We start from the raw sequence: 25,408 nt of genomic DNA, 5'->3' as shown, positions 1-25,408 counted from the left end.
CCACTCGTGAGCATCACAGTTGTTAAAAACAGTGTCCAGCTTGATAACTAGACCAGGAATCTAGGTACTTTGATTAGAATACCTGATTATCATCCAGAGCAGCCTTTTCAAATGTTTGAGAACAAGTTTCATCTCTTCTCTTCTGCATTTTGTGTTTACAACAGACTTTTCTATGGGGGAATTTGCCTTTTTGCTTTTATTCCTGAGATTTCCTTAGACACAAAAATTACCATTCACCTTCTGCATGAGACAAATACTGAATGTTTTCATCCACTCAATTTTTTATCTACAAACTTTGTTTTTAGAGTCAGTCTTCTTTTTTATTTAATTTATTGAAGTGTAGTTGATTCACACTGATGTGGGTGCACAGAAAATTGATTCTGTATATATATATATACATTCTTTTCCAGTTTCTTTTCTATTCTGCGTGTGTGCGGGCGTGCTAAGTTGCTTCAGTCATGTCCAACCCTGTGCGACCCTATGGACCTTAGCTTGCCAGGCTTCTCTGTCCGTGGGATTCTCCAGGCAACAATACTGGAGAGGGTTGCCATTTCCTTCTCCTTCCCATTATAGGTTATAAGTTATTTCAGACATTGAATATGGTTCCCTTCCCTGTTCTCTACAGTAGGTCCTTCTTATTTATCTATTTTATATATAGTAGTGTGTAAATGTTCGGAGAAGGCAATGGCACCCCACTCCAGTACTCTTGCCTGGAAAATCCCATGGATGGAGGAGCCTGCGACTTCACTTTCACTTTTCACTTTCATGCATTGGAGCAGGAAATGGAAACCCACTCCAGTGTTCTTGCTTGGAGAATCCCAGGGACAGCGGAGCCTGGTGGGCTGCCGTCTATGGGGTCACAGAGAGTCGGACATGACTGAAGTGACTTAGCAGCAGCAGCAGTGTGTAAATGTTAATCCCAAACTCCTAATTTATCCTTTCCCACCCTCTCCCCTTTGGTAACCAGAAGTTTGTTTTCTATGTCTGTGAATATGTTTCTGTTTTGTAAATTAATTCATTTGTACCAATTTTCAGATTCTACATATAAGTGATATGATATGGTTTCATATCATTTGTCTGTCTTTCTTTTTTTGACTTACTTCACTCAAATGACAATCTCTAGGTCTGTCCATATTGCTGCAAATGGCATTATATCGTTCTTTTTACAGCTGAGTAATGTTGTTCAGTCACTCAGTCGGGTCTGATTCTTTCTGACCCCATGGACTGCAGCACAACAGGCTTCCCTGTCCTTCACCATCTCCCGGAGCTTGCTCAAACTCATGTTCATTGAGTCAGTGATGCCATCCAACCATTTCATCCTCTGTCATCCCCTTCTCCTCCTGCCTTCTATCTTTCTCAGCTTCAGGGTCTTTCCTAATGAGTCAATTCTTCGGGTTAGATGGCCAAAGTATTGTAGCTTCAGTTTCAGCATCAGTCCTTCCAATGAATATTCAGGCTTGACTTCCTTTAGGATTGACTAGCTGGATCTCCTTGCAGTCCAAGGGACTCTCAAGAGTCTTCTCCAACACCACAGTTCAAAAGCAGCATTTCCTCAGCTCTCAGCCTTCTTGATGGTCCAACTCTCACATGCATACATGACCACTGGAAAAACCATAGCTTTGACCATATGGACCTTTGTTGGCAAAGTAATGTCTCTGCTTTTTAATATGCTGTCTAGGTTGGTCATAGTTTTTCTTCCAAGGAGCAAGTGTCTTTTAATTTCATGGCTGCAGTCACCATCTGCAGTGATTTTGGAGCCCAAGAAAATAAAGTCTGTCACTATTTCTATTGTTGCCCCATCTATATGCCATGAAGTGATGGGACTGGATACCATGATCTTAGTTTTTTGAATGTTTTTTTAAGCCAGCTTTTTCACTCTCTTCTTTCACCTTTGTCAAGAGGCTCTTTAGTTCTTCTTTGATTTCTGCCATAAGGGTGATATCATCTGCATATCTGAGGTTATTGACATTTCTCCAGGCAAACTTTTCTCCTGGCTGAGTAATATTCCATCATATATATGTACCAAATCTTCTTTGTCCATTCCTCTATTGATGGACATTCAGGTCGCTTCCATGTCCTGGCTACTGTAAACAGCACTGCAATAAACAACTGGGATGTGTCTTTTCAAATCAGGGTTTTCGTCTCAGAGTCTATCTTCTAACAGCTTCTCCCTTAGTTTTTATGCTCAGCATCCTTACTCTGAAATACGCAGTCTCTCATTCCTTTAATCATTTCATTTCCTGCACCTGGGTTGACCTGGCCCGTGATGTGAAGGGGGCGCATCTCCCCAGGAACGTGCTCTGCCCTGCATCTTCCAAGGCCAGAGTCCTGCTGCTCACTTCTCTCTCCTGGCCATTGGTCTGAGGGCCAGGGTGGCACCAACTCTGTCCCAAAGCTTCTAGATGAGTTTCAGAGGCCACTGCCCAGCTGGCAGCCACCTTGCCCCTTCCCTTTCTAAGCTCCCTGGCACCTGCCACACACACTGTCTTCCAGATGAGACCTACTGGATTGCTTTTTCCAAAGAAACGGGTTTCGGTGTATTTATCAATTTCAGCTTTTGTGTTTGTTTTCAGATTCTCCAGCTTCTTCTATTGTCTGTTTCCCCCCTCCCTCACCTTACTTCCTGAGCCCTTGGCTCTTTCTCTCGCCTCGAGCTCTCTGTCCTGCAGGTGTGTATCATCACTCCTTTTCATCGGCACAAAGCCACCCAGGCCCTTGGGCTTCTGTCTCTGCAGGGACAGAGGTTTTCACCGTGTTGATCAGTGAGCACTGTGCGCTCTCCTTTCTGACATGTCTGTAAACATTAAACCTGATTTCCTCTTGAACTCAAGCGATATTGAGCAGAGCGCCTTAAAGGTTCCAATTAGCAAGTGTGTGTGGGGGCATCAATTTTTTTTTCCATTTGGCCAGAAACTATGGCCCTGAAAATTTCTGCCATGGACAGTGAATTGAGCAGTGGTGAGCATGTATGGTGGGTTTTCATGGGCCTGAGAATGTGTGGGTTTGGAGAATCGGTGGGTGGTTTCCTCCTCTTCCCTGGTCTGTCAGAAACTCTAAGTCCTGGAGTGGAGGTGGGGGTTCCAGCCTCTGTTGCAATCTGCTTCTGTCCAATTCTTTCTTGTCTTTACATAAAGTAGACACAACTACATCTTAACTTTGTCTTTTGGTTTTAAAGGTTGATACCTGTTTAAAGGTTGATGTAAACACTTTTTCTACATGAAAGAGGCTTGAATCCTCACCTCCCAGGGTGAATTCTGGACCCTGCCTTCTCCCCTTGTAACCTCCCCAGGGCGCTTCTGTTCCTTGTCACTTACTGGCCATACCTCTGGGTTTATGGCAGGCTCTGATGGCAGTCAGAGGGGCCTCATCTAGGGGTCTGCACTTTGGCAGAGACTTTGTCTTTGACAGGAAGCTGATCTGACATCAGCTCGCCCTGCCTCGGATGTGGGCCTCCCACTGCCTCTTGCTCAAACTTTTCTCCCTTTGTTGATGTTTCCTCTTTTTCTTGTCTTTTACCAAATATGAACTATGGGGTTTTGTGGCGTGTGTGGGGTTTGAAAGGAATAGATTCAGTTTTTCTTTTGAGTCTCAGTCCCTGAAGCTCAGAGCTCTGTCCACTGTGAAGGGTAATCCTCAGGGCGCCCGGGGTCTCCAGATGAACCACTTCCTGTGGTTGCACTCAGTTGCACCAGCGCCCCCCTGCTGGGCAAGGTCAAGCTCAAGGGTGACTCTGATGCAAAATCCTTGCCAGTGGCAGTGGGTTGTGGGGTGGTGGTGGGGTGGGAGTGGCCTTGGGTTTCTGAACCTGCCTGGACTTGGGGTTTTGCACCTTGATCTTTGGAGCTGCCCTTTGATCTGAGGAGCGTGCAGTGCAGCCTGCAGGCTGGCACGTCATCAGGGAGGCACCACACCACCTGGGCTCGGGTAGCCGGCTGGAGCCCCTCCTCCTTGCTCTTGGACCAGCTGTCCCAGCTGAGTCAGTGCCCCAAGTACATGAGGGCTCTTCAAGCTGGTCCAGGCCCGCGAGTCCCTCCAGGCACACAGAGAGCTGAGGCAGAGCGTGTTACTGGGGGACCCGGACTGACACTGACCTGAGCCGTCGGCACCCAGAGGGGTCTCGGTCTGCAAAGCCCCGCAATGCTGATTTCAGGCATCAAGGCTCCGGTAGCCAGTCCTGGCCGTGGGGCACGGGTGCTGTGACCTCTGCCTGCAGCTGAGCACAGGGCTGGCTGCAGGCCCTGCCTCTGCTCCCGGCTGGCCGCCCTCAGCTCCCAGAGCTGCCATGTGTCCAGGTGTCCTGTCCCTGAGGGGCTGTGGACACCGGGGCCAGGCTAGAGCCTTTGGCAGAGGATGTCCCAATGCTTGAGTGAGGAAGCGAGTGGGGACGACACTTGTGGGGACAGACCCCCCCCCCCAACTAGCTTCCTGCGGTCAAGGGAAGGACCTGCGGCCTGTGGGTTGTCTTGCCTAACCGAGGTGCACTCCCTTCCCTCCAGGTGGCAGGGGCTCCAGGGGCACCACTCCAGCTGTGATTGGCTCCCCTCCTCTCTCCCCGCCCTCGCCATCCCCCCTGTGTGGGAGGGGCTCCAGCTGTGAGCAGCTCAGGGTCCGCAGCCTGGTGCTGAGGGGCCTTAGCTTCCATAGGCCAGGATGGGGTTACCTGCCAGCTGACCCTTTGGGGTTCTGTCTGTGGCCACAGGAGCAAGCATGGAGAGCTGGGGTTATAGCCCCCCTACTAGGCCACATGCATGGTTGGGGCACTTGGGGTGGGGGCTCCCCCTCCTCTACTTGGAGCCACTTCTGGCTCAGATGTGGAGTGCTCTCCTGAGGCCGCCCTGATCTGGCAGTGCCCTGGTCAGCTGAGGTCACGGGCACACACTGGCCCCACAGGCCACCCGGCTGTGAAACCTGAAGGGACTGGGAGAACTCTGGGGCAACTCCAGGCTTTCACAAATGGGTGGGCATGCAGTGAACTGAAACTTCTTCCTAGCTCCACTCTGAGACCCTGGAGGCCAGAGCAGGGCGTGAGTTCTGCTTTTGACCTGAACAGGAAGGATCACAGTTCCATTTTGACACTTCTAGCTCCTGATTGTAAATTTGGCAGGGACCAGGGAGCAAGGTCCCTCCGAAAAGACAGCAGGGTGAGGCTGGGTGGAACTCAAAAGGACTGGGAATTCCCAGGGGCACCCTGGGGTCCTCCTCCACCCAGAGCCCCTGGTACACATGCAGAGGTTATGCGAGAGCAGAGGCTCGGGCACAACCCACCCCACGGGCACCCAGAACCCACAGGCCACAGCAGGGGCCACAACAGGGGCCACAGCAGGGGCCACGTGGCCCGCCACACAAGCACACCTTGGGCCGGAGCCTCTGCGGACCCAGATCTGGGACCCCGAGGCCCCCGCGCTGGCCAACACCATCAGCAGTGCACTGGGCAAGGTATTCAGGGCGAGCTTGTTCCTCTTGGCTTGATCTTGGTTTCTGATAAAACACACCCACTTCCTGTCCGCTGCCTCTGGTTTGCTGGCTTCTCAGCACTCTCTCCACTCTCTTGGTATCAGATTAAAAGGCCGCAGCCCTACAGGTTTCTCAGACCTGGGGGCTCATGTGCCCAGGAAGCCCTGCCATCCCTCCTGGAAGCTGAGCTGGAGGAAGTCTGTCACTTTGGTCCGGACCTGGGTCCCTGGGGCACTTCCAGGGAGGGGGTGGGCAGCAACTCCCCGAGGGCGCAGCAGGCAGTGGGTTTGAAGGTGCTGCCTCCACCTCCAAGACGCAGTGCCAGAGCCAGCATACCAGCCTCCCACCCCGCCCCGCCACAGTGCCTGGGGAGCATCAGGACCAGTCAGTGATGACCCAACGCCCAGTCCAGCCTCACTCCAGGTGCTGGGTTTCTAAGGACAGCAGGTGCGGAATAAGAAAAACACAATAGCGGTGGCCTGCAGCTGGTGGCTGCAGGTAAGGCAGGTGCCGGCTCTGCAGGGCTGTGCACTGGCCACTAGCCCAAGCTCCAGTGCCCGGTGCAGAGTGAGGCCAGGCAAACCGAAACACCTTGGAGCAGCGAAACGCTTACTGCAGGGCCGAGCAAAGAGACTGTGGCTCAGGCCCCACCCCCAAATCCCCGAGCTCCTCGAAGATTTAGACAAAGCATTTTTAAAGCCAAAAGGGGGGAGGGGGCTTAGCAGAGTATGCGATCAGTTTGTGTCCAGCTCTCTGATTGGTTGATGATGAGGTAATAGGGCAGGATCACAGGGGTTAACATTATCAGTCTTCAGGATCCAGTAGGTCCCGGGGCCGTGTGTTCATGGTCATCATTCAATCAGCTCCTTCTGTTTGGTGGGGATTTTAGCTTCTGTAAAACAACCTAGGAAATGTATCTCAGAGACTGTTATCTAGGTACTTAAGGGAGAAACTAAAGCTTCTGTGACTGCCACATGGCTGAATTACTGTTTAAATTCTTACCAGTTCTCCCGGCCCAACTGCTGCTGTTACTACACATTCACATCCTTTGATCATTAATTCTCCAGCCAGGCCTGGGAGACCACAGCTTTTCTGTAAACAAGAGGCAGGCAGAGGATGGGGTGGGCAGGGCCTGTCCAGTCACACCTCCTCGCCCTGGGGGCAGGCGTCCATCAGGCAGCCAGCACAATCCTGGTCCTGCCTCCTGCCAGGAGGCCTGGGCACACCGAGTCTCTGCTCCAAGCTCAGCTCAAATCGCTGAGGACTCAGGGCCACAAAGGTGATACAGGGCCCTGACCCAGAGCATGCCACCCCTCAGGCACACCTGTGGGGTGTGTGTGTGTGTCTGTGTGTGTGTGTGTGTGTGTGTGTCACTGGCAGGAAGCCCACTCCCTGCTCACCCTTGGAGGTCAAGATGGCTCAGCGGAGTGGAGCACGTGACCAGCTCAGGCCTCCACCCCTTCTGGTCACAAAGCCTGGGTGAGGGGGTCGGGGAGACTGACCTGTGTGGGCCCCACCCCACCGCTGAGCAGTCCTCAGCAGCAGGGACGGGGCCTCCCAACTCTGTGTCTCCAGGCCCAGAGTCGGGTCTGAGGCTGTGTCACTGCCCCTTCCCTCCTCAGGACATGCTGCGCCAGCGCCCCCAGCGGGCGCTGCTCCTAGCGGGCCTGCTCGCCCTCCAGTCCGGTAAGTCCCACGGGGGCGGCTCCTCCCGGGAAGAGCGGGACCCACCCTTGCACCCTCCTGGGTGGGGCCTTAGGAAGGGCCCTGCTCTGCCCTCCCCTGCCCCTCTACTTGGGGCTGACCTGGGCCCCACCCTCCTGAAGACAGCATCCCGTTGGCCCTGGTTTCCTCCCTGCTTCCTGATCCTCCCATTGGCCCTCGTTCTCCACCACCCTTGCCTGCGGGCTTGGTCATCCATTCACAGCCCCCAGCCCCTCATTGCTGCCCTTGGAAGGCCCGCCATCTCTGGGAGAGGGGGGTCGACCAGTGCCAGCTTACCAGCCCGTGTCTCTCTCCCAGTCCTGTCCCAGGAGTGCACCAAGTACAAGGTCAGCACCTGCCGGGACTGCATCGAGTCCGGCCCCGGCTGCGCCTGGTGCCAGAAACTGGTAAGAGCCTCGCTGAATGGTGTCAGCCACCCTGAGGGTCCTCTCACCCAGCCTGCCCTTCCCTTCTTCCCTCCTCCTGGGCTGGAGCCCCTTCTCTGCCTCTGAAACTGCCGGCCCCCAGAAGCACCATCACTCTGCTTCCCAGTGGGGCAGGAGCAGGCCAGGGACGCAGCGTTGTCAGAGAGGCAGACAGACAGGCAGACACAGTGGTGTCCCCAGGCAGCCTGGCAGAGGCAGATCTGAGTGAAACTTCTGGGTCGGGCCAGGTGCAGCTCGTTGGGCCCTGGAGGCAGGAGCCCTGGGCCAGACAAGGGAGAGATATGTGTGGGAGGAGCTGCTGCAGCCCTGGCTCCCCGCTAGCCATTCGCTCCCAGAACCGGGAGGAGTGGGGAAGCTCCCTACTGGGTCCTGAACTCTCTGCTCTCCTTACTTCATGTTTTACTTGCAAGACCCTCTGGGGAAAAAGGCAAAGGCCCAGGACAGCCAGGATGTAGGGGAGCTCCACCTCCTCCTTCGGAGGACCCCTTCCCTGGGGACTCCCGAGATCCTGACCATTCTCTCCCCCTGGAGATCCCTGAGGTTCAGACACTGCAGGTCTGTTTGGAAACACATGCGTGCACACACATTATTATTTTTTCTCAATTGTTTGAGAGTAGATTGCAGACACGAGCCCCTTTGTCCCTTAAGGTTTCTAGGGACTTTCTCAAAAACAAGGTATTTACTTACAAAACCACAATGCATTTATCAAAGCCTGGAAATTTAACACAGTACTTTACTCTGATCAAATTTACACAGCTCGGGGCTTCGCTGGTGGCCCAGTGGTTAAGAGTCCACCTGCCAATGCAGGGGACACAGTTCAATCCCTGGTCTGGGAAAATCCCACAGGCCGTGGAGCAACGAAGCCCGTGACCACAGTTACTGAAGCCCATGCCCAGCAAAGGCCCAGTGCAGCCAAAATAATAAATAAGTAAAATAAATAAAAAGACAAATTTACACACCTTGTACAAATTTTGCCAATTGTTCCAATAATGTCTTCGCTATCATCCCTGCCTCACTGGTCAATATTATAATCCAGGATTGCACATTGCATTCGAATGTCTCTTTATCTCCTCAAACCTGGAACTTTCCTCAGATTTCTTTGTCTTTCACATCCTTGACATTTCTCAAGAGTTCAGAACAGCAGTTCTGCAGAATGTCCCTCGTGTGGGTTTGTCTGGCGTTCCCTCTGACACAGCCTGGGGTGGGCCTTTCAGCAGGAACCCCCAGGGCTTCGGCTGTCATTCTGTCCTAGTACGGGCGATGACAGCCTAGACCACTCAGCTGAGGGAATCGTCTGCCAGACTCTCCACTGTGATGCCAGTATTTCCCCTTTGCAATTAGTAAGTAATTTGTGGGGAGATGCTCTGAAGCCAGGAAGCACTCTGCTTCCCTTGTAGCCTACACCCACTCACTCTAGTGTTCATCGGTTGATGGGAGCCTGAATCAGTTATCACTGGGATGGTTGCAGAATGGTGACATTCCTGTTCATGACTCCCTCCAATGGCTCCTAATGTAAGAGGAATATTTCCTTCCTGCACTCTCCCTCTCTCTTTCTCATCGGTGTGGACCCATAGATGTTTCTGTTACTCCGTAGCTTATAAGGTATCACTTTCACTTTGTCATTTTGAAGCTCAAATTGTTCCCCATTTGGCCATGGGAGCCCTGGGGCTAGCCCTGTGCCCGACTAGCACACCCCAGCATCACTTCCTGAGCTCTCTCTCTGGGATCAGCAGGCGCTCCTGGCCCCTTGGCACTTGCCTGGCCACCACCAGAGGGTTCCTGGTTCCCTTCATGAGAAGCCAGGCTCCCAACATCCACAATACATTTCCACATTTCCTCCTTCTTTGACTCCGGGGAAGTGGTTACAGAGTTGCTACCCACAGCACTGCAGGGAGGAGATGGGTGTGGTCTGCGTGCTCTTCTGCTGGCATGCAGTCACAGTCCAGCTTGCAAAGCCCCTCCTCAGAGTGGGTTTCTCCCTTCCCTCCTGTGAGCTTCTCGTTTGCATCTGAAATGCAGTTAGGCTAAATTGCTTCTGAGCAGATTCCATTTTAGGGATTTTTTTCCCTCCCCATTCCTGTTAATTTTACTTCCCTAACACTTGAAGTGGGCTTCCCAGGGTGACTCAGTGGTAAAGAATCTGCCTGCCAACACAGGAGATGCAAGAGATGCAGGTTCCATCCCTGGATCAAGATCCCCTGGAGGAGGAAATGGCAACCCACTCCAGTATTCTTACCTAGAGAACCCCATGGACAGAAAAGCCTGGCGGGCTACAGCCCATAAGGTCGCAAAGAGTCAGACTCGGCTGAGACACTAAGCAGCTCGCAGGCACGCAGCAATAAAATCTTTAATAGGGTTTCAAAAGTGAAGCCAGTACAGAGGCAGCTCAGGAAGCACCACCCCCCTAGTGACCACGCCCCTTTAGCCTGGCCCTGCCCCCTGAGCTCTCTGGCCTCCTTGTTGGTTGTTCAGGGGCTCGGCCATGTCTGACTCTGTGACCCCATGAACTGCAGCACAACAGGCTTCCCTGTCCTTCACCATCTCCCAGAGCTTGCTCAAACTCATGTCCATTGAGTCTGTGAGGCCATTCAACCATTTCATCCTCTGTTGTCCCCTTCTCCTCCTGCCTTCAATCTTTCCCTGCACAAGGGTCTTTTCTAATGAGTCAGCTCTTTGCATCAGGTGGCCAAAATATTGGAGCTTCAGCATCAGTCCTTCCAATGAATATTCAGGCTTGATTTCCTTTAGGATTGACTGGTTTGATCTCCTTGCAGTCCAAGGGACTCTCAAGAGTCTTCTCCAGTATCATAGTTCAAAAGCATCAATTCTTCAGCTCTCAGCCTTCTTGATGGTCCAACTCTCACATCCATACATGACTACTGGGAAAACCATAACTTTGACTATACACAACTTTGTCAGCAAAGTAATGTCTCTGTTTTTTAATATGCTGTCTAGGTTGGTCATAGCTTTTATTCTAAGGAGCAAGTGTCTTTTAATTTCATGGCTGCAGTTACCATCTGCAGTGATTTTGGAGTCCAAGAAAATAAAGACTGTCACTGTTTCCCCATCTATTTGCCATGAAATGATGGGACTGGATGCTATGATCTTAGTTTTCTGAATGTTGAGTTTTAAGCCAACTTTTTCACTCTCCTCTTTCACCTTCATCAAGAGGCTCTTTAGTTCTTCTTCACTTTCTGCCATAAGGGTGGTGTCATCTGCATATCTGAGGTTATTGATATTTCTCCCAGCAATCTTGATTCCAGCTTGTGCTTCCTCCAGCCTGGCATTTCGCATGATGTATTCTGCATATAAGTTAAATAAGCAGGGTGACAATATACAGCCTTGACGTATTCCTTTTCCAATTTGTAACTAGTCTGTTGTTCCATGACTGGTCCTAACTGTTGCTTCTTGACCTGCATACAAACTTCGTAGGAGGCAGGTAAGGTGGCCTGGTATTCTCATCTCTTTAAGAATTTTCCATAGTTTGTTGTGATCCATAGAGTCAAAGGCTTTAGTGTAGTCAATGAAGCAAAAGTAGATGTTTTTCTGGAACTCTCTTGCTTTTTCTATGATCCAAGGTATGTTCACAATTTGATCTCTGGTTCCTCTGCCTTTTTTAAATCCAGCTTGAAGATCTGGAAGTTCTCAGTTCATGTACTGTTGAAGCATAACTTGGAGGATTTGTAGCATTACTTTGCTAGTGTGTGCTGCTGCTGCTGCTGCTGCTAAGTCGCTTCAGTCGTGTCCGACTCTGTGCGACCCCATAGACAGCAGCCACCAGGCTCCCCCGTCCCTGGGATTCTCCAGGCAAGAACACTGGAGTGGGTTGCCATTTCCTTCTCCAATGCATGAAAGTGAAAAGTGAAAGTGAGGTCGCTCAGTCGTGTCCGACCCTTAGCAACCCTGTGGACTGCAGCCTACCAGGCTCCTCCATCCATGGGAGTTTCCAGGCAAGAGCACTGGAGTGGGGTGCCATTGCCTTCTCCCTGCTAGCATGTGAGATGAGTGCAGTTGTGCGGTAGTTTGAACAGTCATTGGCATTGCCTTTTGGGATTGGAATAAAAACTGACCTTCTCCAGTTCTGTGGCCACTGCTGAGTTTTCCAAATTTGCCAGCATGTTGAGTGCCTCCTCTCAGGGCTGTCTGGTTGTTATCCCCTAGTCTCCCTCTGTGGGAGGAAGCCAGACCCACCGATGCGGCCCCTTGGCTCTCCCTGCTGCAGCGACATCCAGGGGGCCTTCATGGGGGCAGAGTGGTCATGAGGAAAGTGCCCTGGACCCAGGACCCCCACGCTGCCCCCTGTCTTTTCCTTCTGATCTACTTGGCCCAGAGCCCTGGCCTCTATTCCGGGTTTCCGGGGTGCCTGGGCATTCACTGGTAGGCCAAGAGGGGCACCTGCGTTCCCTCAGGAGAGAGCCACTCCCTGCCAGCAAGCACTGCTGAGGAAGGGGTTGAAAACCTGGGCCAGTTGCTCGATGGGCCCTGGAGGGTACCCATGGGTCCGCCTGGAGCTGAGATGCTGGCCCTGAGCTGCTTCCACTGCTGGAGGCTGTGGGGAGAAGCCCGCTGGTGCCAGGCTCTCCTGCGACCCCGAGCCTTGTGAAGAGGCTGCCCAGCTCCCCCCATCCCCGCCCCACCCCGCAGGGACCTCTTCCTGAACAGTGGAGCAAATGAGGGGGTCAGCCTGGCACAGCACCCACAGTGTGGGCTCCCATATTTCCTCTGTGCTACCCCTGACCCCTGCCTCCCCCAGAACTTCACAGGGCAAGGGGAGCCCGACTCCCTTCGCTGTGACACACGGGCGGAGCTGCTGTCAAAGGGCTGCCCAGCTGATGACATCATGGAACCCAAGAGCCTTGCTGAGACCCGGGACAGCCAGGCGGGCAGACAGAAGCAGCTGTCCCCACAGGAAGTGACGCTCTACCTGAGACCAGGTAGGCTTGGCTGGCTAGGGGTGGGCCAGCCCTAATGGCGTGTGTATCCATGTGTCCCTGCCCCAGGAGGATGTCCCCAATGCCCCATCTGCAGCTGGTGCCTAGTCTCGCTTTTAGCGCTGAGTTCTACGTCCTAAAAAAAGGGAGAATAAACCATCTGGAAAACACTCCTGTATCCCTGTCTAAGAAGATGAGGTATTATTTGGCTGAGTGAAGGCTCTCATAAGGCCTGTAAGCTAGGAACCCAAGTAAACCTTTGAATCAATGTTGCCCACCTGACTCGACCACAGACCCAGGTTTAGGACACAGCTCTCTGCTAGCATTCCAAGAAACATCCTTCAGGAAGGTGGCTTGGTGGAACAGCAGGGGGTTCTGGTGGACGGCCCTGGGCAGGGCTGGGGCAGCCACATGGGGGAGCTGATGCTGGAAGGCGGGCTGGCAGAGGGGACTTGATGGTCATGGCTTTGTCGAGCACCAGCTGTGTGCCAGGCACCTACCTGAGAGCTGGGGACACAGGCTATCTGTATTGACAAGGAAAGAAGTCATTACAATGCAGGCGGTGACTAAGATGACGAGGAGCAGAAACCAGGGCAGCTGTGAGTGAGGAAGTGGGGGGGGGGGGTGTCCCCAGGATGGCCAGGGAGCCCTTTTGGGCCCTGGCAGGTTTGCTTAGCGGCTGGTGGTAGAGAAGGCCTTACCAGGGAGACCCAGAGAGATCCAGGTAGAACTGAATCTCAACAGTGCTGGATAAACAATGACCACATCTTATATCTTCTTGTATCCAGCATGTCTTGTATCCAGATGGTCTTCTATGTCAGAACGTGCGCTTTGCCTGAAATTGGGGTCTGAATAGGCGTCCTGCGTCTTATCCACCAGCCTCAGAGAATGGGGGAGTCCTGAGGGTTCTGAGGCCTGCAGAGGCATCAGTGCCCCCAAAACCTCCCACCCCCAGACCAGGTGGTACACCTTGACTCTCTCCCAAATCCTGGCAGGTCAGGCAGCTGCATTCAACGTGACCTTCCGGAGGGCCAAGGGCTACCCCATCGACCTGTACTACCTGATGGACCTCTCCTACTCCATGGTGGACGACCTCATCAATGTCAAGAAGCTGGGGGGTGACCTGCTCCGGGCCCTCAACGACATCACCGAGTCGGGCCGCATTGGTGAGGCAGCTACTCCATTTTCCCCTGAACCCCCAAGCCCCGGTCCCAGGCACCTCTGCACCTCTGCACCCCGAGGGCAGGACGCCAGGCCCCTCCCCACGTGCCGGGCCTTCCTACCCCGCTCTGGTAAGAGGCTCATGGCCCCTCACTGTCCCCCAGGTTTCGGGTCCTTCGTGGACAAGACGGTGCTCCCATTCGTCAACACGCACCCCGAGAAGCTGCGGAACCCCTGCCCCAACAAGGAGAAGGAGTGCCAGCCCCCGTTCGCCTTCAGGCACGTGTTGAAGCTCACCGACAACTCCAAACAGTTCGAGACAGAAGTCGGGAAGCAGCTGATCTCGGGGAACCTGGACGCCCCTGAGGGTGGGCTGGATGCCATGATGCAGGTGGCCGCGTGCCCGGTGAGGCTCTGTCCTGAGCAAACCTTCTGAAGCCCAAATACGAGGAAATGACCCTGGAAAGCAAGACCCCTTTGCCGCCCGATCCTGGCAGTCCCCCTACTTCCAGAGCCCCTCAGAGAATAAGGGCATCCTGGCCAGGCTCGCCCACGGTTATGTGGTTTCGGTGTCAGTGCCGGCCACCCCCCGGCCACTGCTGACCCCTCCCCACGTGGTCCTGTCCCGCGCTGTATCTGTGACGTCAGTGTTGCAGCGCGTCGATCCCATTTAGCCACGCAGTCCTGTCGCCTTCACAGATGGGATCCCAGCCCTCCAGGTGCTCTGGTCCCTGGGCACACCGCCCTGCCTCATAGACCCAGACTTTCACGTCTGTGTGATTATCATGGTTCATGACGCGTGTTGCTGACGTGCCCGCCTCCATCACCCCCTCACCCCAGTGTCCATGGCCGTTTTCCTGTGTTGGCAGTGCTTTTCCACTGAGATAAACATTTCTAAGTATTTTTTCTTCTTTGGGAGCATCTCCTTAGGAGGTGCTCCCAGATCTGAGCTGACTGGGCATGGAGGATGCAGTGTTCAGATGTGAATGTGCATTCCTATCCCCTCGGTGTCCCACACCCGCCCAGGCATCAGGGAGGCTGTCACCCTGCAGACACTTCTCGGGTTCCCCTGAGCGCTGGGATCTGCAGCAGACACAGGACCCTGAGTCGAGCAGCTGGGACCTTCTGTGGTCCCCGTGCTCCCTAGAAAACCCAGGTGTTGGGGGCACACAAGGCCCCCATAGCAAGCTCAGCCTCGGCTCCTGCAGTCTGTGGGGGCCCCACTGGGGAAACTGAGGCAGGTCACCCCCACCGTCTCTTTGTCAGGAGGAAATCGGCTGGCGCAATGTCACCAGGCTGCTGGTGTTTGCCACAGACGATGGGTTCCACTTTGCGGGCGATGGAAAGCTGGGTGCCATCCTCACCCCCAATGACGGCCGCTGCCACCTGGAAGACAACCTGTACAAAAGCAGCAACGAATTTGTGAGTGCAGTGTCCTGGGGTGGGAGGTGGGAGGGTGTGGGTCTGCCCCAGGGGAGCAGGGATGCAGGCTCACTCCCAGCCTGGGGTCCAGAGGGGCAAGAAGGGGCCCTCGCTCCCAGGGAGGTGCTTTCATGGCACCGAGAGGGTAGAATTTCCTGGTCTGCTGGCATTGTAATCCCTGGAGCTGCAGAGGATTTCAGAGGTGGGACCCTTGGGGCCCTCCACCTGCAGCCTGCAGACTTGAGGCGGGAGGTGGTGGAGGCAGCTCTCAGGGGCCCACCGACTGGGACAGGATGAATGTGACATCTGAGGTTCCTGTGAGCTTCTGTCTGAAATTGTACATGAGACAGCTATGAAAATAGGCACCACTGCGCTGTTCCCCACTGGCTGAGCGGATGAAGAATCCACCTGCAAGGCAGGAGACACAAGAGACACGGGTTCGATCCTTGGGTTAGGAAGATCCCCTGGAGGAGGAAATTGCAACCCACTCTGGTATTCTTGCCGGGAGAATCCCATGGACAGAGAAGCCTGGCGGCCTACAGTCTATGGGGTCACACAGAGTTGGACACGACTGAGTGACTAAGCGCATGCTGGCATGCAGCGTCTGTGATCTCGGCCCTACAGCTCAGACACAGCGAAGTGCTGCTCACTCATCTCCACGCTGAGGGTCTGTGAGCCGATACTTGTCACTGGGCTTCTTTTTTGGTGCATTGATCAAGAAGCACACCACAACTTTTAATATTTTATTGAGTGTATTTCAGTATTGTCCATTTCCCTACTAATCCCACTCTCTTACATGTTTGCAAACATCGCTGGGAACAGCCGCATCACAGCACAAGCAGGGTGGAGCCTCTGCACTCTGGGCAGTCACTTCTGCCTGTAGGAGCTGATGGGTGGCCTGGATGGCTTGTCCCCAGCCTCAGGGCCATCTGACCGGGGGTCTCCTCTCTAGGACTACCCATCGGTGGGCCAGCTGGCACACAAACTGGCAGAAAGCAACATCCAGCCCATCTTTGCGGTAACCAAGAAGATGGTGAAAACGTACGAGGTAAGTGGGCTTGAGCAGCCTGGCAGGACAAGGTGTTGCAGCTGAAGAGTGACAAAATCTGGGGTGATCAGACTGAGTGCTGCTTCTGCATTGGGTGTGCTGGCCGAGGCCATGTGGGCGGCCCCAGGCAGTGAGCCCTGTGGAGGAGGAGCTGACAGGTCCCTGTGGCTCAGTGATCGTGGTTTTGCTACAACATAGCAAACCCTTTGAGTCTGCAGTGGTTTTGCTACAACATAGCAAACCCTTTCAGTCTGCAGGTCCCATTCTTCTCATCAGGAGAAGTTCCTTGTTTTGTGTCCAAGTACATTTGCACATCAGCACTTCTCCCCTCTGCCGGTCACTGAAGGGCTGTTTTACTTGCTGTCTTGTGTTTTCGTCTGCTGGGCTCAGCGTGGTGGCCTCTGGATGTGATGGGCTGGGGGCGCCTCCTGGCCCCTCTCCTCACCTAAGTCCCAGGCTCCTTCCTCTTGCCTGTGACCTGCTGTGCCTGTGTGGGACACTTGCAGGCCCGACGGTGGGACCAGCCTCACCCGCCGTCAGCATTCGGGGCCCCACCTCGGGCACAGGATGCAGGGGACACCGAGGGAGGAGGGATAAGTGGCCAGGGGTGGGTGATGGGAGCTGGCCAAGCCACAGGGCTGATGGCTGGGTGCAGCTGAGAGACCACTGCCCCACAAGTTGCCTGAGCACCGGCAGGTCAGGACCTCCAGTCACCATGTCCCCAACCGTATTACCGGATGCAACAATCTCTCCTCACCGAGTGGCAGCATGGGTCCCAGCACACTTGTGTCCCAGAAGGCAGTGTGGTGAGAGGGCAGGAGCTGGAGATGGAATACATGGACCCCGGACCCTGCTCTCCAACAGCAAGGGCAAGGCCCCGGGCAGTCACAGGCCTCGCTGAGTCTCAGCTTCCTGACCCCCATTCCTGGGGCTCCTGGGGGGTTCTAGGAGGCCCAGGGTCTGTGTGGACGGTTTACGCAGGACCCTCCTCAGTACATGTTTCTGCTCTGAGTGGAGAGCAGGTGGCTGGGAGGACTTCCCGAGCCCCAGCGGGGTCCTGAGCTAGGAGCTAGGAGCATCACCCGCTTGGTGATGGAGGCCCAAGGTGGGTGGCCAGGTTGTGATGGTCCTTGTGAGCCACAAATGGAGGGGACTGGACTCCATTCCAGGGCATCACAGCAGGGTTGGGGGCACAGACATGGCCCAGCCCTCTGCTCCGCAAGATAAACCGATGGTGTAATTTCCTGTGAAAGATAAGCTAAGCGGGAGAGAGGTGGCGGCAGAGGGCACAGATGGCCCTGGAGGCTGGCCCCAGAGGCTGGCCCCAGGCTTGCCTGCATGACCCGGTGCTCCGGCCTGCCTACGCAGAGGTGTACCTGGACTGGATGTGGCCCTGCCTGCCAGAGTCAACTGGCACGCTGTTGTTTAACGCAGCCATTGTTGAAATTATGTCAGCTCATTCACACGCTCGGCACACGTCGCTTCCTGACTTCATGCCACATTTTACAATGACCTGTGCCCTTGGTTTGTTTGTGCCTGTCACATCTGCGAGGTGGGGCGGGCCCCTAGCTGTGGCACGTCTTCCCAGCTCTGCTTTCAGTGACCAGCTTGAAATAACCAGGGGGAAGTAGTTTTACCAAGCAAATGTCTGCCCACACAACACTGACCATGTACACAAGAATAAGTCGAGTGGGGGGTTGTCTGGGCCATCTCACCAGCAAGAAGGAAACCCTCAGGGGTGTTACAGAACTGGGTGGACACTGAGGAGTCTTCAGCCCCATGGTTCTGGCCACGACCACCTGTGTTCTGCCCTGACAGAAGCTGACAGAGATCATCCCCAAGTCTGCAGTCGGGGAGCTGTCTGAAGATTCCAAGAACGTGGTGGAGCTTATCAAGAATGCCTACAATGTGAGTCCCCTGGGCAGTCAGCGAAGATGGGGTCCCCAGCGCAGGTCAACAGGACGGTGATCTGATGCGGAGAGCCCCGGCCTTGTCTGGGCCACCCTCGGGCGCCTCCCCTGGGGAGCAATGTCCTCCCTGGTTAATGGCGCGGTAGGTGCCACCCCAGGCCCTCCTGCACTTGGCTGGAACATGAGCGTTAAGCCCTCTTACAGCCGCAGGGCCTGAGGGCCTCACGGGCTCAGCTCGCTGGGCACACCAGGAAGCGCTGGTGGCTCTGGGAGAAGTCGGAGCCCCGTGGGGGAGCTCCGTCTGCTGCTCCTGCCCTGTTGGAGCCCTAAGCCCCAGCAGGCCCTCCCAAACTCCAGATGCTGTCCAGGAGGGGCTGTCTCACCTCTCTGTGTCTACCTCTGTGTCTCTCTGTTTTTCTCTCTCTGTGTCTGTCTCTCTCTCATTCACTTAAACAGTTTTTCCAGCTCCTGCCCTGTGCCAGGCACTGGGGTTTCAGTGGTGAGTGGACAGTTGAGCTCCTGTTCTCATGGGGCTGGGACCTGTCTCCACGTCCGTACCCTCCCCTGGCCTGTCTTGAGGGGCATGACATGGGTAACCTGGCACCCACAGAGCTCTCCATGGATGTGTGGTGGGTGGCGGGGGAGGTGAGAGGCATGCCAGCCATGGCCTGGAAGATGAGTCTGATGGCACCACTGTATCCCCACAGAAACTGTCCTCCAGAGTCTTCCTGGATCACAGCACCCTCCCTGACACCCTGAAAGTCACCTACGACTCCTTCTGCAGTAACAGGGTATCGCAGGTGGACCAGCCCAGAGGGGACTGCGACGGCGTTCAGATCAACGTCCCGGTGAGGCTCCCTCCCAGCCTCTGGAAGGGGCTCCTCTTGGACAGCAAGAGGGTGTGCCCTGGCCAACAGCCTACCAGGGATGAGCTAGGAGGTTGGGCCTGTCCACCTCCGGTGCAGTTCCTTCCCTTTAAAATCCACAAACGCTGTGGCCTGATGTGGACAGACCCCAGCGCCCCCTGGTGGCAGATGCTGGGCATAGCACCACACGCCTAAAATGGGCATTCCTTCCCCTCTGGGCATCTGCTTTGGTTTGATTTTCCTGATTTTTGTGGTTTTGTTTATTGTTATTATTGTTATGAATTTATTTATTTGGCTGCGTCAGGTCTTCGTTGTGGCACGTGGGCTCTCCAGTTGTGGTGAGCAGGCTTAGTTGCCCCTTGGCACGTGGGATCTTATTTCCCCAACCTGGGATGGAACCCAAGTCCCCTGCATTGGAAGGCAGATTCTCAACCCCTGGACCACCAGGGAAGTCCCTGTTTTTTGACAAAGACATTAAAGCAGGGGCCACACAGATGAATACAAGCAGGCAGGGAGTTATTTCTCTAATAGTTTAAATTTGTCGTGACCAGGAATGATTCAACGTTTCCTTTCACCAGCTGTGAATTAATATTCAGCAAAATACTTGCTTTTATTTCTGAATGACATTGAAATTCTTTCAAATATGTGACTTACTAAATGCATGTGAATTTTGACTGAAATCTCTGCCCCTCTTCATGGGGGATCCATATCCGAATGTACTCAGTGTTGACTGCCTGATTCCTCCCTGATGTTTCCGCTCTGTCTTCATGTACTGGGCGGAGACTCACTTACGTTGACTGGCAGTGAGGCTGAGCAGGTGCTCCCTGAAGCTCCCTGCGGGCTGAGCAGCAGAGCAGTGTGGGTCAGGGGGGACTCTGTGCTGCCAGCTCAGTTCTTCTGGGGCATTCAGGCTCAAGATACACCCTCACAGGCAGAATCTAGGACTTCCTATGGTATTCTGACATCTTAGCCTCCGGGCTTCAGGACAAAATACCTGGAGAAAATATACATCATTTATTAATACGAAGTCACTTTAAAATCCCTTTAAGAGATGCATGATTTAAAGAATTCTAAAGACACCTCCGCGCAAGTCCAGGCCACCTGAGGATGGTGGGTGGGGGGAGCTGGGTGGGGGTGCATGTTCCATCATCTCTGAGTTTCCAGCTCTCATCTTCTTCTCCCTCATCTCCCTTCCTGAGCCCTGGAGCCACCTGGAATGTCCCTGTCCTTCCCCTCTCCCACCTCGATCCACTCCCTCCCTGGCCCAACAGAGGCAGCACCCTGTCAGCCTGGTAGCAGAGGGTGGTGGCCCTTCCCCTTCTAGGCTGTGCCCTTGTTCATGCTGCCCAGAGGAGATCAGAGCAGGGTCATGACCCTGGAGTCCCATGCTCACCTGAGCTCTACGTTCCCATGACAGATCACCTTCCAGGTGAAGGTCACAGCCACCGAGTGCATCCAGCAGCAGTCCTTCACCATCCGGGCGCTGGGCTTCACGGACACGGTGACCGTGCGGGTCCTCCCCCAGTGCGAGTGCCAATGCCGGGACGCCAGCAGGGACGGCAGCATCTGCGGCGGCAGAGGCTCGATGGAGTGCGGCGTCTGCAAGTGAGGCCGCCGCCCCGCCCCGCCCCCGGCGCAGGCGCCCTGAAGCAGGGTGCGCTCCGGAGGGCTCTGACCCCGCATTCCCGCAGGTGTGACGCCGGCTACATCGGGAAGAACTGCGAGTGCCAGACGCAGGGCCGGAGCAGCCAGGAGCTGGAGGGCAGCTGCCGCAAGGACAATAGCTCCATCATCTGCTCGGGGCTGGGGGACTGCATCTGCGGGCAGTGCGTGTGCCACACGAGCGACGTGCCCAACAAGAAGATCTACGGCCAGTTCTGCGAGTGCGACAACGTCAACTGCGAACGCTACGATGGCCAAGTCTGCGGGGGCGAAAGTGAGTGCTGGGGAGCCGCGGGACAGACCCTCGGCCGCATGTGGCCGGGGGCTTTGGCCAGGGCGGGGCTCGGGAGGGACTGAGTCCGAGGCGGCCTTGTCTTCCAGGGCGGGGATGGGGTCCGGCGAGGTCGAGGGCTGGGGCGGGACTGAGTCCGCGGCCGCGCTGTCTTCCAGAGAGGGGGCTCTGCTTCTGCGGCACCTGCAGGTGCGACGAGCAGTATGAGGGCTCGGCGTGCCAGTGCCTCAAGTCCACTCAGGGCTGCCTCAACCTGGACGGCGTCGAGTGCAGCGGCCGCGGCCGATGCCGCTGCAACGTGTGCCAGTGCGACGCCGGCTACCAGCCGCCCCTGTGCAGCGAGTGCCCGGGCTGCCCCGTGCCCTGCGCGGGCTTCGCGTGAGTGTCCGCCGCCCCGCCGGGCTCGCACCTCCTTGTGGGTGGGGAGAACCACTGCCCGGCCCCGCGCGCAGGGCGGGGGCGCGGGCGGCCCGTCCTCCCCAGAAGGCCCTGCACAGACCCGCCGCTCCCGGCGGCCACTCCTCCCAACCCCGCCGGTGCTCACGCCCCGCCTCCCCGCAGCCCCTGCACCGAGTGCCTGAAGTTCGACAAGGGCCCCTTCGCCAAGAACTGCAGCGCAGCGTGCGGGCAGACGAAGCTGCTGTCCAGCCCGGTGCCCGGCCGCAAGTGCAAGGAGCGCGACTCCGAGGGCTGCTGGATGACCTACACCCTGGTGCAGCGCGACGGGCGGGACAGATACGACGTGCACGTGGACGACATGCTCGGTGAGCCCGGGCGGGGGGGTGTCGGGAAGGGTCCCCGCCGCGCACCCGCTCCCCACCCCCGGGCCCAGCATCTCTCAGCCCGCCCCCGCCGCACCCCACCATACCCGGCCCCCACCTCATCTCTCAGCCCGCCCCCGCCGCACCCCCACCATACCCCGCCCCCACCTCGTCTCTCAGCCCGCCCCCGCCGCACCCCACCATACCCCGCCCCCACCTCATCTCTCAGCCCGCCCCCGCCGCACCCCACCATACCCCGCCCCCACCTCGTCTCTCAGCCCGCCCCAGTCGTTGTGGGCGGTGGGCTGTCCCACAGTAGAGCTTCCCCAAGCTGAGCGCGTCTGGAGAGCGGGTCCTGAGAGCCAGGCAGAGGGGATCCTGGGGACCTCCAGACCCAAGTCCAGCCCTTGCCCTGGAGGGGCCCGCAGAGCTGCTGCTCTCTTCCCCAGATGCCCACTACCCGCCAGTCACCCGGCTCTGCCGAGGACCCAGAGACCAGCGCAGTCTTCATAGGTCCCCCCATGACACAGTCTGGGGACATATGAGCAGGTTCTGAGGGGCAAAGACTCCAGCGGGGCCTGTCTCTGAGCTCAGAGGTCAGAAGGTATCTCTAAGTAGGACAGTTGCAGATAGTTGGAGAAGGTTGCAGGTGCCGGGATGGGCACTTACTGGAGCCCTGAGAGTCCAGGGGAGCCTTAGGTCTTTTCCCAGACATAAAAGGAGGCTGCCAACAGCTTTCAGAGGAGCTTTCAGAAGCCGGACACACACCTGGGAAGGGCCACTGCCCGGCCCAGGCACTGAGCAGGGCTGGGTTGGGGCCCTGGGGGTGGCATGGACAGAGCCTGCTCTGGAATGTAACTCTGGGCAGGATCGAAAGGGACAGGTGATGAGTGGGGGCAGAGGGTGGGTCAGTTTCAAGGAGGTACATTGAGTGATGATGACATTTTGAGATGGAGGGACTTAGAACAACAGACCCCTGAGGGAATGAGTGTAAGGCTTGGAGCAGCAGCACCCAGAGCCATCTGGACACCAGATCTGAGTACCCCACCCTTCCCACTCAGAGAGGCTGAGGGTATGGGCACAGGCTTCTAGGCCAGCCTCCAGGGTGACCGCAGCAGACATGTGACAGCTGTCCACCCAGGTTCTTGCAAGACTGGAATCTGCTCCTGCTCCCCCTCCCCAGGAAAGGACCCCCAGGAAGGCATGTGGGGCCCAGTCCCTTGTGTATCCCCGGGGCTGCAGAGCCCAGCCTGCTGGGGTGGGTGGCTCTCCCTGGGTTTTCAGAGCAGATGTGCCGTCAGGTCTGGTTTGGGGCAGCTGTGGCTAAAGTGTTCAGTCTCTAAGGACACGAGGCTCCCTGGAAAGGCCAGGGTGATGAACGAGGGAGCACCGCAGACTCCGGTGCCCTCAGCCAAGCAGACAGGGAGGGGCTCACACCGAGTGCGGTGCCTTTGTCGGCAGCCAAAGTGAGCATGCGGCAGTCCAGAGACCCCCACCTGAGCTCAGCAGGAGGCTGGGTGCAGCCCCCTTGGGCACTGGGACCCCGCCTCCCATTCCCAAGGCTGCTGCTGTGAGTCTCCCCGGGAATGCTTGCATGAGGAGAGTCCCCACTAAACTCTGATACAGTGTGGTCCTGGTGGGAGGCCAGAATTTGGCCCTGGTTACTGGCAACCCTGGCCCCCCTTTCCTTCTCTGTAAACAAGGGCCCTCTAGACTTCATTGGGAACCGCGGAGCCTGGCCTTGTGCTCAGCTCTGGGCTCTCCTGGTCTGGGGGCCGGGGCCGGGGCTGGTTTGCTCACTACCTGCCACAGAGATCTGGCAGTGGGACCTCGACTCCGTGCGGGGACGGGGCCGACACCTGGGGCCTGGGAGCCGGGGCAGGCTTGACACCACATCTGTGCCCTAGAGTGTGTGAAGGGCCCCAACATCGCTGCCATCGTGGGGGGCACCGTGGGGGGAGTCGTGCTCGTCGGCATCCTCCTGCTGGTCATCTGGAAGGCCCTGACACACCTGAGCGACCTCAGGGAGTACCATCGCTTTGAGAAGGAGAAGCTCAAGTCCCAGTGGAACAACGTGAGTGGCCTCAGGGTCCCTGCGAAGGCCCACCTCCTACCCTCCAAGCCAAGGCGTCCCCACGGGCGTGTGCGCCTGCCCCACTCCCACCCCTGAACCTCGTCCACCCCCAGTGGACACTGTTGTGGCCCAGAGCCCAGCACCTTCCTCCCTGTGCTGACAAGCCACATTTGCTTTTCTCACCAGGATAACCCTCTTTTCAAGAGTGCCACCACGACAGTCATGAACCCTAAGTTTGCCGAGAGTTAGGGGTGCCTGGTGAAGACAAGGCCTTCTGCACCACCCAGATGGGAACACCCCCTCGCCACGTCCCCTCCAGCAGGCTGGCCGTGACCCCGCTGCCTCATGGACATGGCTGATGATGCTTGACAACTTCACCGTTAACCAAAAATGTACTGCTTTTCTTGCCCCAGAATGATGGGCATGGCCAGGTTATTCTATGGGCTCATGGTAAGGGCCAGCCTCCCCCTTCTGATGTGAATGACTTTTGATAGCAAATCAGAGAAGGAATTGCCTACATTTTGTATGGTTACACACAGGGCCTTTGTAAAAATTAGCACAGCAGTCTGATGAAGAATTATTTATGTGTGAACTTCTCAGGGTATGAAGTTACATCCCCTTGGTTATGCTGCCCCCAATCAATAAAAAAAAATCAATAAAATCTTCCTGTGCAGAAGCTTTCATGGGAGCCAGGCTCTGCTCCTCCACCACTGCACTCTGAGGGTCCGCGTGGCCTCTGGGCCAGGGCATGAGGTTCTCTTTTTCTCCTTCCTCACCTGTGGCCAATGCAAGCCTCTCTCTGTCCCTACCTGGGTCTCCCTCATAAGCTGCTTTGAGAAGGAGCAGGACCCCCCCCCAAGGGGGTCCCATTGTGGAGCCTGAGTAGGGCCAAGGCAAGATGGGAAAGTGGGCGTCTGTCCCCCTCTCTGCTGTCTACATCTGCTCTCGGCTAATGATGGGACAGAGTTTGAGTGTGTTTCTCATGGGCTGTTTTCTAGAGTGACCTGGAGGTCACGTTGACCCGGTGTGTGATGACAGCAGAGGGAAGGTCCCACCGTGATCACCGAGACCTGTGTGTATCTGCCAGTCTCAGTACGCTTGGTATGGGTCAGGGTCCAGGTGTGGCCAGTGAGAGCCCATGAGGATGGGGCAGTCCTTGGATCCCCAAGGAAAGGGCTGTACTCCCATAAGCTAATATTTTCTGGGACTTCTCTGATTGTGGAGTTGGGAGTCTGCCTGCCAGCACAGGGGACACGGGTTCCTTCCCTGCTCCAGGAAGATCCCACATGCCAAAGGGCAGCTGAGCCCGTGCACCGTAACTACTGAAGCCCGGGTACCCTAGAGCCTCTGCAACAAGAGAAGCAGGCTCACTGCAGAGAGAGAGCAGCCCCTGCTCAGGGCAACCAGAGAAAGCCCTTGGGCAGCAACAATGACCCAGCACAGCCAAAAATGAAAAAGAAAAACAACAAAAAAATACATCCTCTGAAACTCGGCTGGTGCTGGCTTTCTTCATGTTACACAGACCTAAGAGAGGCAGACAGATGTTGAGTATGGAGTGCGTGTTTGTGAATATATATTCAAATGCATAGACATAGTTTCAGATGATATTTGCCCTTATTTTTCCCTAAAATATATAATTCTTTATTAAAACCCCAGCATAATGCTTTGTTAAAAAGA

At 55.8% G+C, this 25,408-nt stretch overlaps 1 protein-coding gene across 2 annotated transcripts in view; it reads left to right on the top strand.

Moving 5' to 3' along the window:
* Positions 1-25,095, top strand: part of ITGB2 (integrin subunit beta 2) — a 30,700-nt gene extending 5,605 nt beyond the window's left edge. Inside the window, exons 2-16 of one of the 2 annotated variants that reach the window (XM_055569828.1) lie at positions 7,077-7,140; positions 7,477-7,565; positions 12,358-12,538; positions 13,531-13,701; positions 13,861-14,102; positions 14,963-15,118; positions 16,071-16,166; positions 17,985-18,074; positions 18,784-18,924; positions 20,360-20,547; positions 20,634-20,878; positions 21,055-21,274; positions 21,458-21,660; positions 23,565-23,731; positions 23,918-25,095. In XM_055569828.1, the coding sequence (XP_055425803.1) occupies positions 7,080-7,140; positions 7,477-7,565; positions 12,358-12,538; positions 13,531-13,701; positions 13,861-14,102; positions 14,963-15,118; positions 16,071-16,166; positions 17,985-18,074; positions 18,784-18,924; positions 20,360-20,547; positions 20,634-20,878; positions 21,055-21,274; positions 21,458-21,660; positions 23,565-23,731; positions 23,918-23,980 (2,313 nt within the window). In that variant the 5' untranslated portion in view covers positions 7,077-7,079 and the 3' untranslated portion in view covers positions 23,981-25,095. Of the gene's footprint in view, positions 1-6,184; positions 7,141-7,476; positions 7,566-12,357; positions 12,539-13,530; positions 13,702-13,860; positions 14,103-14,962; positions 15,119-16,070; positions 16,167-17,984; positions 18,075-18,783; positions 18,925-20,359; positions 20,548-20,633; positions 20,879-21,054; positions 21,275-21,457; positions 21,661-23,564; positions 23,732-23,917 lie in introns of those variants that run through there. The other variant, XM_055569827.1, reaches the window with a different exon arrangement.
* Positions 25,096-25,408: the final 313 nt, after the last annotated feature.

Source organism: Bubalus kerabau, chromosome 2 (assembly GCF_029407905.1).
Source record: "Bubalus kerabau isolate K-KA32 ecotype Philippines breed swamp buffalo chromosome 2, PCC_UOA_SB_1v2, whole genome shotgun sequence".
Taxonomy (NCBI): Eukaryota; Metazoa; Chordata; class Mammalia; order Artiodactyla; family Bovidae; genus Bubalus; species Bubalus kerabau.
This window is presented reverse-complemented; position numbering and strand designations above follow the sequence as displayed.